Raw genomic sequence first — 16107 nt, 5'->3', positions numbered from 1 at the left:
AACTATCTGCTTTGCTTAGTGGTTTTTTCCTTTGTGTATCTAAACTGTCTTTAAATATTTTTTGCAGGGTTGGTTTGGTGTTCATGAAGTTCTTCAGCTGTTCTTTGTCATGGAAGTATCATATTTCACCATCAATTTTGAATGATAGTTTTGCAGGATACATCAGTCTAGGTTGGAAATCATTTTGCTTTAGGATCTGGAATACTTCACTCCATGGTCTTCTTGACTTTATTGTTTGTACTGAGAAGTCTGCTGTGATTCTGATAGGTTTTCCTTTATAAGTGATCTGTCTTTTCTCTCTGACAGCTTTTAATAATCTATTCTTGTGTTGGATATCTGGGATGGTGATTATTATATGTCTGGGTGTAGTTTTATTTTGATTATGACTATTTGGAGTTCTGTATGCTTCACTGATCCTGATGTCGGTTTCTGATCTCATGCTTGGGAAATTTTCAGCTATTACTTCTCTAAATATCCTCTTGACATCCTTTATGTTGTCTCCTTCTTTTTCATTAATCCCTATCATTCTTATGTTATTTTTCTTTACATCATCTTGCAGTTGTTGAATTGTTGTTTCCTGATTCCTTGTTATTTTAAAAAGATCTTTCCTTTCCTGTTCACTAGCTGCAATCCTGTCTTCAAGGTCTGAAATTCTATCTTCACTTTCATTGAGGTGGTTTGTACAACTTTCAGTGGAGTTTTTTATTCCCTGTATATCTCTGTGCATCTGCATTATGTATTCTGTTGTTTCTTATACTGCTCATCTAGGGATTCTATCTTTTTGTTTAGTTCCTCCAATTTTTTAACTGTGTTTTCTTTAGATATATTCAGAATCTTTTTCATTTCTTTTATCATTTCTTCTTTTACCTGGGAGATTATTTCGAGTTTGAATTTCTTTAAAGCTTCCTGGAGTTGCTTGTTAATTTCAGTAGCTATTGTGTCCAATATTTGAGGTGAATGGCATATATTTTCTTCTATATACCTTGCTCCTAGGGTTTCTTGAGATGGGCTGGAGGTTTGAGGTTGTAATTTGGGCTTTCATTTTGTCATTTTCCTATATTTCTGTGTTTCAAGTGGTATTTGAAAGCTTCCTCAGGGTCTGTTGGAAATCCCCTTCTATGTTCGCAGCTCCTGAGACTCTGGCACCCCGTTACCCCAAGCCACTGGGCCTGTAGAACCAATTGCCCTCTTCTGCCTGTTTAGAACTCCGTAATTCCAGATAAGCTGGGCCTCAGTGACACTGTGCGCCCACCTGCTTTTGGAAGCTCCAAAGTTCTCCTAGTGCAGCTGGGATGGGGAGGCGGATGTAGATGCCTCAAACCCACTTATCCACTTCACTGCACCCCAAAGCCTGGAGGGTCCCAAATAGTCTGGGCTTTGGGCAGAGTGCATTGAGCACTTACCACAGGCCACGGAGCCTCTGGAACCTGCTATGCTCCCCTGCTTGCTGAGATATCTACAGTCCTCCAGACACACGGGAAGGCGGATTCAGGCGCCCCAGATCCGCCCAGCCCTTCCTCTACACACCGATGGTGAGGTGCAGGAGTCCCAAATAGGCTGGGCTCCTGGGATAACGTGCGCCCACCTACTTGTTGGAAGCTCCACAGTTCTCCAAGTGCAGCTGGGATGGGGAGGGGGATGTAGATGCCTCAAACCCACTTATCCACTTCACTGCACCTGGAAGCCTGGAGGGTCCCGAACAATCTGGGCTTTGGGCAGAGTGCGCTGAGCACTTACCACAGGCCGCAGGGCCTCTGGAACCTGCGATGCTCCCCTGCTTGCTGAGATATCCACAGTCCTCCAGACACATGGGGAGGCGGATGCAGGCGCCCCAGATCCACCCAGCCCTTCCTCTACACACCGATGGTGAGGTGCAGGAGTCCCAAATAGGCTGGGCTCCGGGGATAGCCTGCGCCTGCCTACTTGTTGGAAGCTCCACACCTGCACCATCATTTTAAACTGATCTTTCTGTCCATTCTCCAAATATGCAAATCTGTTTTTGGCATGAAGAAGTAAAAGCATTTTCTCTGTTGTGGCTATAGGTAGGATCAGAGCTTTATCCTGGAATTTCCTCCCTGTCAGAGAGGCCACTGAGGCAGTTTCTCATGAGTGTTCAATTATAAACACAGCGTTTTAGATAAGACTCCATTTCTTTCCCTCCCTTCCACTCTCTTCCTGGGATTTGACACAAGAACTTGGGCCAACTTGTTCTGTTCTACTCTTGAAGATGCTACGACTAGACCTCTAATCCAAGTGATTATCTGGTTTTAAAATCCAAATTCAAAGCTAAATGTTTCTGTTGTAGGATCTCACAAAGAACCACTGAAGACTCCTGTCAAAGGCAGCTCTGAATCAAATAACTCTTCCCTGCAATTTTGCAAGGCATCTCATGCACTGGAGAGAGGTGGGAAGGAAAATGTTGCCTCCAAAGGCCAGGTAGGCAAAGAAAAAGACTGAAGATGCTATATTTTGAGAACCTCGGACACCTGAGTTCCAAATATTAGGCAAGAGTTTCTTAGCTAATGATGGAAGTGATGGATTCCTGACCAAAACATCAAAATAGAGCAAAAATAAAACAAGCAACCAAGCAAGCAAAGGATATAAATAGAAGTACTTCAAAAATAAAAAAATTAAAAAAAAATTCCTCAAGTACATAAGAAAATGTTATTAGGACCATTCAAAAAGTAAAAATGAGAATAATCATTAAAGAAGTCAAGATAAAAAAGAACAACAAAATTATACACACTCTGGTTTGCTTACTCTCAGCCAAGAGCTCTCTTTTTACAGTCATTTCCAACTCATATGGTGACTAGGTCCACCCTTTAGGACCTCAGAATAAATTCAATTGTTCATTTAGAAAGTGGTCTTTTGGATATTTTCCATAATTCTTTGTTGTTGTCTGTCTCTTGATTCATTCTTTTTTTAGTTTAAAGAGGATAAAACAGAATAAACCAATCAAAACAAACGAGTGTAAGAGATACAGGACTTAAAACATGAAATCAGCAATAGTTACCATAATGCTCTTTGATGTCTTAAAAATAGCTGCAGATAACTTTGGACATAGTAAAAACCAAACAGAACAGAATAGAATAGAAACCATAAAAACAGACAATCAATGTGATAAAGAATTTCAAAACAAGCCAATAATAATCCAAAATTGTTACCATAATATATCTTGCTATTTTTGAAATAGCTGCTCCTGCCATCGTATTTAACATAAACAAAACTAAAGAGAATAAGACCCAATCCAACAAAACAGTGGAAATGATATGCGACAGCAAAACAAGACCATAGGAAATCAACAATGGCTACAACCCTCAGAAAGAGATCCTCCCTAGATGCCACACTGCATACTGCTATCCTCTGAATCTATGATCAGACCACTGACCCTAGACCTGCAATGTTGGTGAAACACCAAAGCACCATAAACATCCAATTGCATTTCTAATTGCATCTAATAGCTATCATCATAGCCTGTGTTTCTTAGATAAGCTTACAGCTGTGGGAGGATTGGTTTCTTGTTTGCCAGCCTGAGTGCTGGAAGGGGCTGGAGTCTAGCTGTTCTCAGTCTGGTAGTGGCCTGGGCATGGTGCTGGCTTCCAGACTGGGCTTGCTTCCTGATGTGGTCCTGTTCTCTCTCCTGCCAGTCTACAAATGGCATTGACTCACAGAGAGAGGCTTGGGTCTGTTCAAGTTAATTTATTCTTTTCGGTATCTCATCATTTTAAGACCTTAGAAACACAGTCTAAGTACTGTGGGCACATCATACCAATAGTATGTTTTCAGGTTTACCAAATTTAATGAAGAGTGTCTGAAGGAATCAATGTTTCATTTAAAACCTTTTAACTAGAAAAGTTGTAATTTCTCAATTTAAGCTAAATTATTATTTTTTAGTGTGTGTCTCCATCTGGGTTTGCCATATGTAACATTCTACAGGAAAAATAAGATATTAGGAGAGTAAATTCAAATTATTGAACACCTACAAAATTGGAAACAAATGTATTAGAACAAGTCTTTTGTTAAGGCCTCATTGTTGTGTGTGGATTTAGGGTTAGAGGATCAATAGGGAATTCTACTGAGATAATTATGGGTGCAGTTTGCCTCATCCTTGCACTAGATTATTAACACCACTGTCCTTTCCATCTTCCACTGTTGACTGGAGATTTACTGCCCTGACCCTCAAGACTTCCTTTTTCCTTTCCCTTACCTTCTTTGGTAACTGGTAGCAGTAAGGTTGGTGGCTCTGTCTGTGGGATTGCAAGATACCTGTTAGAGAAATTGTTATACAGATAGAACATTATCCAAGTAGCACCGAATAACTCTGGCAAGGCATAATGGAAACTGTTACCATGGCTAGACATCAAGTAGCATTGAAAGAGATGGAATACTTTTACATAAAGCATTGTAGTCTTTATTGGCCCTCACCGATCATGTGGAGAGTGTTTTCACAGTGAGGGCTTTGTGCTGAGCTGCTATCTAAAGGAATAAGTGTATCTCATTCAGAAAAGAACATTCCTGGGTATATAGAGTAAGGCACATAACTGGACAGTGCTTTGTCCAGCTTTGTGGGATTCTTTAGCACTCTGCAGAAGTGAACCTGTAAAGAGTAAAATTGAATTACTGATCAGCAGGCAATTTAAAAAATGTAATTTTATACCAGTGGTTTTCAACTGAGGGTGATTTTGTGTCCCAAAGTACATCTGGCAATGTCTGAGAAAGTTTTTGGTTTTCACAGTCAGTCGGGCAGCTAGTAGGTAAATTCAGGGATTTGCCAAGTATTCTGCAGTGCTCAGGACAGCTCTCTTGACAATGAATTATCTGCTCCAAAGTGCTGAGACTGGATAAATTTGCTTTATAGTTATTTTTTCTGTTTTAAATACATAAAAACCATGATTCATTGACAAGCAGTGTTTATAATGTGATATAATGTTGAGGGAGAAACCAAAATACTAAATCAGTGCTGTCAAAGAGACATCTGTGTAAACTTGGGAGATCCAGTGATTGCCGTACACATAAGATTAAATATCGTATATTGTTTTGAATGACTGAATGAAAAAACATCTTTTCTGCCTCACCTATACATTAGTGCTTTTGGAAAATTCCAGTGAGAACTTTTCTCTCTCTTCATTATTGATTTTTCCAACTGGTCTCAATCACAGTTGATGACAGAATGTCAGGAGTGCATTTTATCTACTGGCTCAACTGAGATAGCAATTGTATTTTTGTGCCTGTGGAAATTGAGGCAAGTTATTTGAAATTTATGTGACTTGTCCTCATTTCTGGCAAGTGATGTTGTCCATGGCCTGTGGTTGGTTATAGACTAAATAGAATTTTAGATTAGAAGGGTAATAGGATTTTAGCCTGGCTAAACAATACCTGCTAAATGGAATTGTTGAGGGAATTATAAGTATTGTAATCCTCTCTCTAGTCTTCCTCACAGTCCAAAATAGGATTTATATTTATAATCCTATTGAGATGTTATTGGAATCCCAGCAGGTTAATTTCAATCTACCATCACCCATGCCATCCACATGGAGAGTAAAGGCACAAAAGCATATTCCAAATTAAGAGCAGCCAAGGGGTCCTAAATCCAATCCTTGTGAGGACCTGTGGACAAAGGCCTTGATTCTAGGCCTCTACCAGCATTTATTATCTTGTGAAGAAGGTGGGTGGCTCAGGGATGAGTGATAGTCAGGACGGCGGGAATTAAATGAGTAATTTGAGCTGGCTAGCCAGGTGCAAGATTGGCATCTCTGTAAACTGCAGAAATAAAGATATGCAGAAGGATCAATTTATATAATCCAATTAGGGTAGCAGTGGAATTGTTTTAAGGGGGCTATAGAGAGAAGGAAATACTTTATACTTTTTTACATATCAGTATAAGGAAATGAGACTCCAAATCATCAAAGTCACAATAATTGTTTTGGATTCAAAGGGAGTCACTGGGTTGTCTCCCACACTTTATATGTATTTATTTTCAGAAATGCCTAAACCAGCTGTTTTCAGCCCAGAAAGTGATCCAGCAAATTAATGGGAAAATGCAGCTTTGCCAGGAATCCCAATGTGTTTGGAAAGGTAGGGGGCAAAAGCTTTCCATTTGTCCTTCTTTCCTACCCTTCTTCCCTGACCCCTTCATTTCTTCCTTCCTTTAAACTGTGTTAATATTTATATTCTTAAATAAAATAAACATGATACTGAGTTTTGGACAAGTTTCATAATCCTCAGTCCTAACTAGCTCTATCTCTAAGTCCTGTTTTCTAGAGGCGACCACTTTTAGCTCTTCCAGTTACTCCCCTGATATTATATCTGTTCTCTATATAATATTGGTAAACTGCTATTTCTTAAAATTTTGGACATCGCCATGATTTAGTTTAGTATATAAGAACTTAGTTTTCCTTCTGCTTCATTTTTTCTTCAATCTCTGGACATGCTTATAACATACTTTACAAAACAAAAATTCATAGTGTTTATATAACATTACTATACAACTAATTTTATACTGAGCCGAGTAGTCACTGTAAGTGTTCTTCCTTTCTAGGATAACTGTCTTGTACAACATGTTCATTAAACTATTAATATTTCCTCTAATTATGCTAATTTTTTCCACAGCTAATAATAACATTTTTCATGCACTTTCTCTTCAGCTCCCTCTTTTCCTTGGTGACCTCCCTGCAAGCCTGCTAAACAGGCTGGTCTAGTTGTACCTTTGTCATCCTGGGACTTCTCTGATGTTAGAACCAGTATTTCTGAAAATATTTTTCTGATTTTTTACTTGATTGAAAATTTGTCCATAAATTCTAGTAGTACTCAGAGTTTTGAAGATATTAAATCATTATATGAGTTTATTAGTTTTTTTGATAGATTTTTTATATTTTATACATTTTTACAAATGAATAATGATATGCATTCAGTATCACAATATCAGACAGAATAGTTTCACTGTCCTAAAAATCTTACATGCTTTGTATATTCATTTTTTTCTTTCCCTTGGTAGCCTTTGTTTTATATTCATACGTTTTCTTTTTCATGATGTTATATAGTTGGAATCATTCAATAGTTAACCTTTTCAGATTGGCTTATTTCACTTACTAATATACTTTTCAGTTTCCTTTGTGCTTTTTCATGTGTTGAAAGTTCATTATGTTCAGTGCTGAATATCAGTATGTGGCATGATCAATAATTAAAACAATTATTACAGTAAACAACACATTGGCATTAATCCCTCTAGGAGAACTCCCACCTGTATCAAGTACTCTGTCCTTTCATTATTGCCACTTTGTGAAGCAGTTTTAGAAACCCTCTTTCAGGACTCTGGGAGAACATGGCGGACAGACAACAGCAACTACCGGAGGCTCTCTGAAAGGCTCGGCTCAGAGGCCAGGAATGATGTGGACTAAGGAGACACGAACCAGTAGAGATATGCTCTGCTGACTCAGGAACGAACTGGGCTGAGAGAAACCAACTTAGAATACAGTCCTGGCGCTAAAATAGGAACAGAAAAGACTTGGTGTAGAGGCTTGACCCCGCGCCATTGGAAACCGCGATTTGGGTTTCCTGCCGCCCGGCGGCTGGCTGCCTCCACAGCGGCTCGGCAAGGAGAGACGTGCAGAGCTCTGGGAACGGGAGTCTGCGAACGGAGTCGAAAACAGGACAGACAAGGAGGCGTACACGAAAACTGACTGGTGGCGAGGTGAGTGAGAAACTGACCCCCTACCACAGTTTGACTCCAGCGGAGGACTTTCTGGGCTCAGGCAGTCCTGTAAGAGCAGGGCGCGGTGGCAACTCCAGCCACACATTCCCCTCTCGGACAGGATTGGTGAAAAGTGCCTGGCCTGAGTGACGCTGCTGGCGGACTCCCTAGGCTGGCCTAACCCAGATCCCAGAGCCTGATGGTGGCCCGGAGGAGCGACTGACTCCCGCGTAGGCTGCCTCCTCCGCAACTCCCTGGTGCGCAGTGGTGGGCGGGAACAACTAGCCAGTGCAATTTGGTCAGGCTGCGGCTGACAGGCAGGGAAGCCGGGCCTCCTATGTAAGCTTGCATTTTATAAGGAACAGAAAATATGGGGAAGGGAAGCAACAAAAAAGGCTCCTCGGCCCCCAATCCTGAGAAACAGGCAATAGTGGACACCGCACCAATATACATTAAGCGCCATATAGAGAGCCTCATAGACCAATTCAGGAATGAAGTTATCAATGACCTGAAGCTAGAAGTATGCAGAATAGTTAGAGAAATGCTAAGCACCACCCAGGAAAAAACAGATGGTGGAATGGAAGAACAGAAAAAGAGGGGAGAATTGCTTGATGGAGAAAACAGAGAAAGCATTGAGTATGTGAAGCAGGTTCAAAGGGACTATCAAGAAATTAAGAAGTCTATCCAAGACTGGCATAACAGCTTGAAAGAAACTAAGGACAGACTATCTGAACTGGAGGGCAGACTTGAAATATGGGAGAATGAAATGAAAAACTTCTTAAAAATAACAAAGAAACAAACAGCAATAATACAAAGACAAGAAGATGATAAGAGGAGCCATAACTTAAGGATTAAGAACATAAAAGAAGAAGTAGGGACACAAACAAGTGAACTACAAAAGCTACTCACAGAAATAATCCAGGAGAATTTTCCTAATTTAGCAAAAAGTAAAGATACTCAGATGTATGAGGCATACAGGACCCCAGCTACCTACAACCCTAACAGAGAAACACCCAGGCATATAATAATAAAAATTCCAGAAATTCAATACAAGAACAGAATATTAAAAGCTGTAAGAGACAAGAAACAGATCACTTACAAGGGAACACCCATCAGAATTACAGCAGATTTCTCTGCACAAACCATCAAATCACGAAGAGCATGGGGGGAAATAATTCAAGCTTTGAAAGATAATAATCTCCAGCCAAGATTGAGATATCCTACACAACTGTCCCTGGAAATTGATGGAAAAATGAGGTGCTTCCAGGATAAAGAGGAACTGGGGGAATTTGTAACCACCAATTCAACCCTACAGAAAGTATTGCAGGATATTCTAAAAAAAGAAAAATACAAAGAACCCAGAAATAGTGGCGGGGAGGCCACAACGAATGGAGCAGAGAACAAAATGAAGAAGACAAACTGACAGCTACTGACAGAAAAAGAGCTCAACAGAAATGAGACAGAGAAGATTAGATGACAGGAACAGCTATTTTGGAGAAAATGACATCTTAATAGGTAATGCTGATTTAGTACCATCTTGTTTTGAAGTCTCATCTAGCTTTTGTTCTTCTGTCTCCAATGGTCTAAACAGGTTGTATCTTATTGGATTTTGTTATGTATGATAGTATAAGCAAAAACCTTTTAAAGACAAGGAGATTATACAGAGACCATTGTTCATTTTCTGTTAGTCGATTCTAAATACTCTATAATGCTGTCATTCTCTTAAATGGTTTTACATTGTTTTGATATACTTAATGCTACAGTATATGAAGTTGTACTCAAGGACTTCAGGGAGGGAGTCAATATGGTAACTACTTTTGGGTTGGAAATATCTGGTGGTGAAACACTATTCTGCTTAAATGGTTATGTTTTGATCTGCCCTGTTTCGCTGTTATGCCCTCTTTTTTCTCAATCTCCACTCCATTATTTACTTTTTTATTTTTATCCATTTAATTAAAGGGAAAAATATAGCAGGATATAATATAGTAACCCACTTTGACTTTCTATTATCTCGATTTGAAGCCCTGTATTACTCTCACCATCTTGCTTTTGACTGAGGTTCCTCTATTCTGTTTTGCTGGATAGTATCAGGTTCGAAAGTTTAGGCATCAGCTGAGAAGATAATGAGATTCATTATAACACCCATTCTCATTGACTTTTATCTACTTTTGAAGACCTACAATATCTCCAATGTTTCGGTTTTGTCGGTTTTATTCTTTACGATTTTGTTCAATTGTATTACAACTAATGATATAGGCAATTCTATTAGAAATAGCGGGAGGCATTATGGTAACCATTGTTGATCACCTTGTATTATGTTTTTATATTATCTATTATGTCCACCCTTTTGACTTGACCGATTCTGTTCTGTTATGTCACATTTGGTTTTACTCTCTTCCAAAAAAGCAATAAGAACCGTGGGAGCGATGAAACCCAAAATGTGCAATAGTCACTGTACAAAAGAGAGGAAAAGAAAGTGCTCTAAACTATATAACTGCATGTATATTTAAATGTATAAGATAGAAAATGATATCACAGAGTTTTATTGGATCATTGAACAGAACTGTTTGCAGTATCATTGTTGGAATGTCCACTCTACAAGCTTTAATTTTGTGACTTGAACAATTATTTCTAAGATGGCAATATGTAATCCATTAACTAGTGATTTCCTACTGTGCATTTTTTTCTTCTGTAAATCTGTATAACTTGTACCCCTTCACTGTTTTTTTTTCTTTCTTTTCTTTTCTCCTTAAAAAAAAAAAAAAGAAACCCTCTTTCATTATTGTCTTATGACGTATGATAAAAAGAAATATGGTGAGTTCTGTTTCTAACTGCCAGCCAGTGGAAAAATAGGCTTGAAATGTGGTACGTCTTTATCCATCTAATTCACAAAACTCAGCACCATGTGACTTTTGATTCTTTCCAAAGTCAAAATGACAATGAAAGGTAAATATTTTGAATCAATATAGGATGTGAGGCAGCCATGACAATATAACTAAAGACACTTATGAAAGAGGACTTTTAGGTTGGGGATTTAGCTCAGTGGCATAAGCGCTTGCCTTGTAAGCACATGGTTGTGAGTTTGATCCTTGGTACAAAAAAAAAAAAAAGGTGTTAAGAACTGCTTCAGAAAATGGCTGGCAAGAAGTGGGATAGATGTGTTTTAAATCAGGGGACTTTTGAGGGTGCAGTGTATCTTTTATTGTAATACATTTAAAAAGTGTAAGCATTTACTGTATTTTTCAATCACACTTTGTATATATCTTATGGTACCAGATTTTATTCATTCACTTCCTGAAGGTCATCTTGGTTTCTTCCAAGTCTTAGAATAAAAAGCTATTGTGAATAAACCTATTACAAACACTGAACATTTTTTTTTTTCTTTTCAGTACTGGGAATTGAACCCAGGGCCTTTTCACTGAATGACATCCTAAGTGCCTTTATTTTGAGACAGACTTTCACTAAATTGCTAAATTGCTGAGGCTGGGTTCAAACTTGGAATCCTCCTGCTTCGGCCTTCTAGAGTGTTGGAATTATAGGTATGTGCCACCATGCTTGGCTCATGTTCCAGATTTTTGTGTAGACATCTGGTTTCAATTCATCTAAATAAAAAGCAAAGAACACAGTTGCTAGATTGTATGACAAGAGTATATTTAGTTTTCTAAGGAAGTGGCAAGGTGTGTTCCAGAGTGACTGCCCTTTTGCATTCCAGTGGCAAAGAATGAACGTTTCAGTGCTCCATATCTTTGCAGTATTTGTTGTCAATGTTGGGGTTTGGGCCATTGTGATACAAGTGTAGTGCTATCTTGTTTCACCTTGCAATTCTCTAACGACATACCCTATTTGGTATCTTTTTATATGCTTCTTATTCTATCATTATTCTTTGGTGAATTGTCCAGATCTTTCACCATTTTAAGATGTGACTGTTCATTTTCTTATTGTTAAGCTTTAAGACCTTAAGGGTTTCTTTGTATAGTTCAGACAACAGCCCTTTGTCAAATTTGTCCTTTGTAAATATTTTTCTCTGCTCTGTGGCTTGTCTTTTCATTCTCTTGACAGTACCTTTACAGAGCAGATGTTTTTAATTTAGTGAGGTTGAGTTTATCAAGTATGTTTTTCATGGATTGTGACTCTGGTGTTGTATCTAAAAATTTATAGCTAAATTCCATTCATGCAGGTTTTTGTCTGTGTTATCTTCTAGAAGATTGATAGTTTATGTCTATGATCCAGTTTGAGTTAATTTTTGTAAAGTAGTAGGATCTATACCTATATTAATTTTTTTACGTGTGGATGCCTAGTTATCCTGGCACCATTGTTGGGGAATTATTTTTTATCTGCTATATTGATTTTGCCCCTTTGTCAATAATCAGTTGACTGTATCTGTGTGGGTCTGCTTGTAGGTTCTCTGTTGTGTTCCATTGATCTATTTGTTTAATCTCTTGCCAATACTGTAATGTCATGATTAGTGTAGCTGTACAGTGAGTCTTGAAGTTGGATAGTGACAATGATTTCCTTTTGTTTTTCTGTTTCAATATTGGGCTGCTTATTTTGGGTCTGCACATCTCAATATAACCTTTTGAATTAGTTTGTCGATGTTCATAAAATAGTTTGCTAGGCTTTTGATTGGGAATGTGTTGAATCTACATCTCAAATTGGAAAGAACTGATACCCCAATAATTGAGCATTTTCTATCTTTGTACATGGAAATATCTGTCCATGTATTTAGATCTTCTTTGATTTTTTTCTTCAGAGTATTTAGTGTTTTCATATATATCTTATAAGTATTTTTGAGATTTATACCCAAGTATTTTAGATTTTGAGTACAATTATAAAAGGGATTTTTAAAAATTCAAAGTTTACTTGTTCATTGCTAATATAGAAGAAGGAAACTGACTTTTTTATATTACACTTACGTATCTTCAATTTTAGTTAATTCTAGGAAGACTGTTTTTTGATTCCTTGGATATTGTCTTTAAAAAAACTTTCATATTTTATTAGCAGGCCTAAATATTTCTAGTAAGCTTTTGGTTCTGTTCACAATGGCAGATATTCATTGCTAACACTAAGGTAGGAATTTATGAGTAATAATGTGGTTTCTTAGTTTCTTCATTGTGTGACACTCTTCATGCTTTTATCAGAAACCATTTGGTAACCGAGACCACTGTCACCTAAATTGCTTTGTTTTCTGCTAATATTATCATTATCAGTTTGATCATAAGCTGAGTGGTTGAGGTTGGAGATGAAAAGGCAGTGGCTTGTGGTTGGACTTAGTGGAGCCTTTTGGTGAAAACTTAAAAACAAAAGATATGATCTCAGATTAACCAGAAGTAGTCACTTGGTGTCCTTTCATATGCTAATAATGAGAGAAAAAGCTAGAATCAACAAACCAACAGCTATTTGTTGACAAAGACTCAGAATAAGCCTAAAAGCTGTAAATTATGTATACATGTGATGCACATATAGAGATGTAAAACCTCATTTTGATTTTAGAATCTCAAATGACTGAATAAATATTCAAAGCATAATGTAATAGCTCTTTGTTCCCCGTAAGGCCTGTCATTTACCTTTAGGACTAACCCTCATGTATTTTTAATCAGAAACTGCCACTGCATAATTTTTAATATTGTTGTTTAATATGGACGTTCTCTTTACTACCTTTCCTTCCTTATTGTTGGTACTGTGGTTTTATAATGACTTTGTTTCCCACTCTAAGATCTTGTAGTGCTCTTAAGATAAATACTGTATTTTCTGAATCAAAGAGATATGTAAAACTGTTTGTTTCTTGTAGGCTGCAGAGATGGAGTCAGAGATAAATCTTTCCACCTTAAAAAGCTCAGAGATGTGAATTATCCCATATGGCAACCAGAGGTGAAGATTCATCTTACTGGGCTTCGAAATGACTACTGTAAGTTATTTTGAATTGATAAGTTGAAAGGACAAAGTGCATCCACTGTTATGAACTAAACTTGAAATTTGATTATGTTAGAACCAATAACCCTTGTGTCTCCTGTCCAAAGGCTGTGCCATGCAACAAACGTTAAATTAACTGGCTTTTCCTTGCACAAATTTCACATTCAGGAATGGATGTTGTTGGTGATGGGACATGAGAATTGTTGTTTATAAATACATTTTTGTTTTACTATATTAGAATGAATTGTACTCATGGTTCTCACCATATTTTTTAACATGGGTAAATCTAATCAATTAAACAACTACAGTATAGTGAGTCTGCTTGTTATGTACCTGGCTTGTAATCCATGTAGTTAAGACAACAGGACTAACTCACATGAAACAGATACCAACGTGCCAATGTAGAACCTAAATAATGAATTATGTGGTATCATAAACTGCAAGGAATATAAGAAGCTCAGTGAGCTCTGGAATTGTCCACAAAGACTTTGTCAAGGTATTTAAAAACAAGCTGAGTCTTGAAGGATTTACAGGGTAGGATAAGTGGAATCTGTAAGTGAGGAGGAATAATGGAGAGCATTTCTGGTTCTGTTAGCGGCATAATCAAAGGCAGGATGTTGATAATTGATAATTATGGACAATGAGAAGATATATTGAAAGCTCATATATAGATAGGCAGATAATAGATAATTTCAAAGTCACATGTACAAATTTAGGTTTATTTGAGAGTTGTCGACTAAGAGATCTTACCAAAAGAAAATTCATAGCAAAAAATTATGTAGAATGCTGTAAGTAGAGAAGAACTATCAAAGATTAGGGGCACATTTCTCTTCTATGAGTAAATATATATGTCAAAGGGATGAATTTAAGATTATCAGATGACTTTTAAAAATTATATTACATGTTTTGAGGCAGTAGAAAGTTGGTATCACTGGGAAGATAGGTTGGTTGGGAAGTGATTTGGTGAGGGAAGACTATTCTTGGAATTTTTACATTAGAGGAAGCTATCAGACGTGGAGAAGTTCAGGAGATCATTAGAAACAAAGCTGAAAGTTAAAAGATAGGATGAACTAGAGTATAGTCTGGATGATTGTGGTTAAAGGCAAGTGCGAGCTTATCTGGCTTCTCTGGGTGAGGGAGAGAAGAACGTAAGAAAAGGAAGCATCTACAGAAAGGAATGAGCAAAAGAAGTAAAATCAATGGGAGGAGTAGTTCTCTTCCTTCCTACTATTTTTATTTTTGTTTTTCTGAAACAGAGTCTCACTGTGTAGTTCAGTCTGGCCTTAACCTTGCTCTGTAGCCCAGGATGACCTTGAACTCATGGTGACACTCCTGCCTCGTCTCCCGAGTGCTGGGATTCCAGGAGTGTGCCAACACACCAGGCTACCTGCCTACTCTTCAAGCTCCTTTTCCAAAAGAATTTATTGTCACAGCCAAATAAGGAGGATAAATTTTCAAGAAATGTTAAAAATCATAACACTTTTATTGAAAAGAAACAACTTTTGTTCCTGCTTTTCGTTCAAGACATAGCTCTCCTTTTCCCTTCCTTTGTTAGCAAAATGTCAAAAATGTTTATGCTCAGTTTCTCATTTCTCTTCCCACATTACCTTTTTTCTGTTTGTTTTTTGAGACAGTCTTGCTATGTGGTCCCAGTTGGCTTTGAAATCATTATGTAGCCCAGGCTGGCCTCTGACTCATGGTGATCCTCCTGCCTCAGTCTCGGAGTACTTGGGATTACAGGCATGCACCACCTTCCCTTCATTGTTTTGAGCCCACTGTAGTTAGATTATCTCACCATTCCTTTGAAACTAATGCAAATATCACCAAAGAACCCTTCATTGTAAAGTGCATCAGTTACTTTTTAGATCTCATATACCTCACTGTCATCCACACTTGAGAAAGGTGACCAATTCTTCCTCTTTGATATACCATTCTCTTGTGTTTTTCAATTGACATGTAAACCTTCCCATTTTATATTCACTTTATTTTTCTAATCTTTTTGTTGGTGGGTCTAAGGCTTATTCCTTAGACATCTTTTCTATTTTTATTTTAACTGATTTATTGTTTTTAGCTATTTTTTGTATTGTGTTTTTATTTGTTGGTGTAGATATTATAATGTAATCTAAATTTTCTTTTTTTATTTAAAGAGAAAAAAGAGAAAAAAACCAAAAGCAGTAAAAGGGTACAAATAGTACAGTACAGAATTTCAAGAAAAAAATATACAGTAAGAAATCACTACTTAATAGATTACATAATTGTCATCTTAGAAACAGTTGTCCAAATTACAAAATTAAAGCATACAAAGTGGACATTCATACAGTGAGATTGCAGACAGTTCTATTCAATGATCCAACAAAACCTCAGTAATAAGGTTTTTTGTCCTACACACTTAAATATACATGCAGTTATATCCTTTAGAGCACTTTCTTTTCCTCTCTTTTTTACAATAACAATTACACTTTTTGGGTTTTATTACTCCCATAGTTCTTATTTTTTTGTGAAGAGAA

The 16107-nt window shown here is 37.4% G+C and overlaps 1 protein-coding gene across 1 annotated transcript in view; it reads left to right on the top strand.

The window, feature by feature from the left end:
• Cdc20b (cell division cycle 20B) overlaps positions 1-16107 on the top strand; it is a 73197-nt gene that overhangs the window by 26400 nt on the left and 30690 nt on the right. The window contains exons 4-6 of the mRNA XM_063258146.1: positions 2306-2436; positions 5982-6075; positions 13479-13595. Of these exons, the coding sequence (XP_063114216.1) occupies positions 2306-2436; positions 5982-6075; positions 13479-13595 (342 nt within the window). The remainder of the gene's footprint in view (positions 1-2305; positions 2437-5981; positions 6076-13478; positions 13596-16107) is intronic.

This window comes from Cavia porcellus, unplaced genomic scaffold (genome assembly GCF_034190915.1).
Source record: "Cavia porcellus strain 051 isolate PalLab524CR breed Dunkin Hartley unplaced genomic scaffold, mCavPor4.1 scaffold_11, whole genome shotgun sequence".
NCBI classification, from domain to species: domain Eukaryota; kingdom Metazoa; phylum Chordata; class Mammalia; order Rodentia; family Caviidae; genus Cavia; species Cavia porcellus.
The sequence above is the reverse complement of the archived record's forward strand: the minus strand, read 5'-3'. Positions and strand labels throughout refer to the sequence as shown.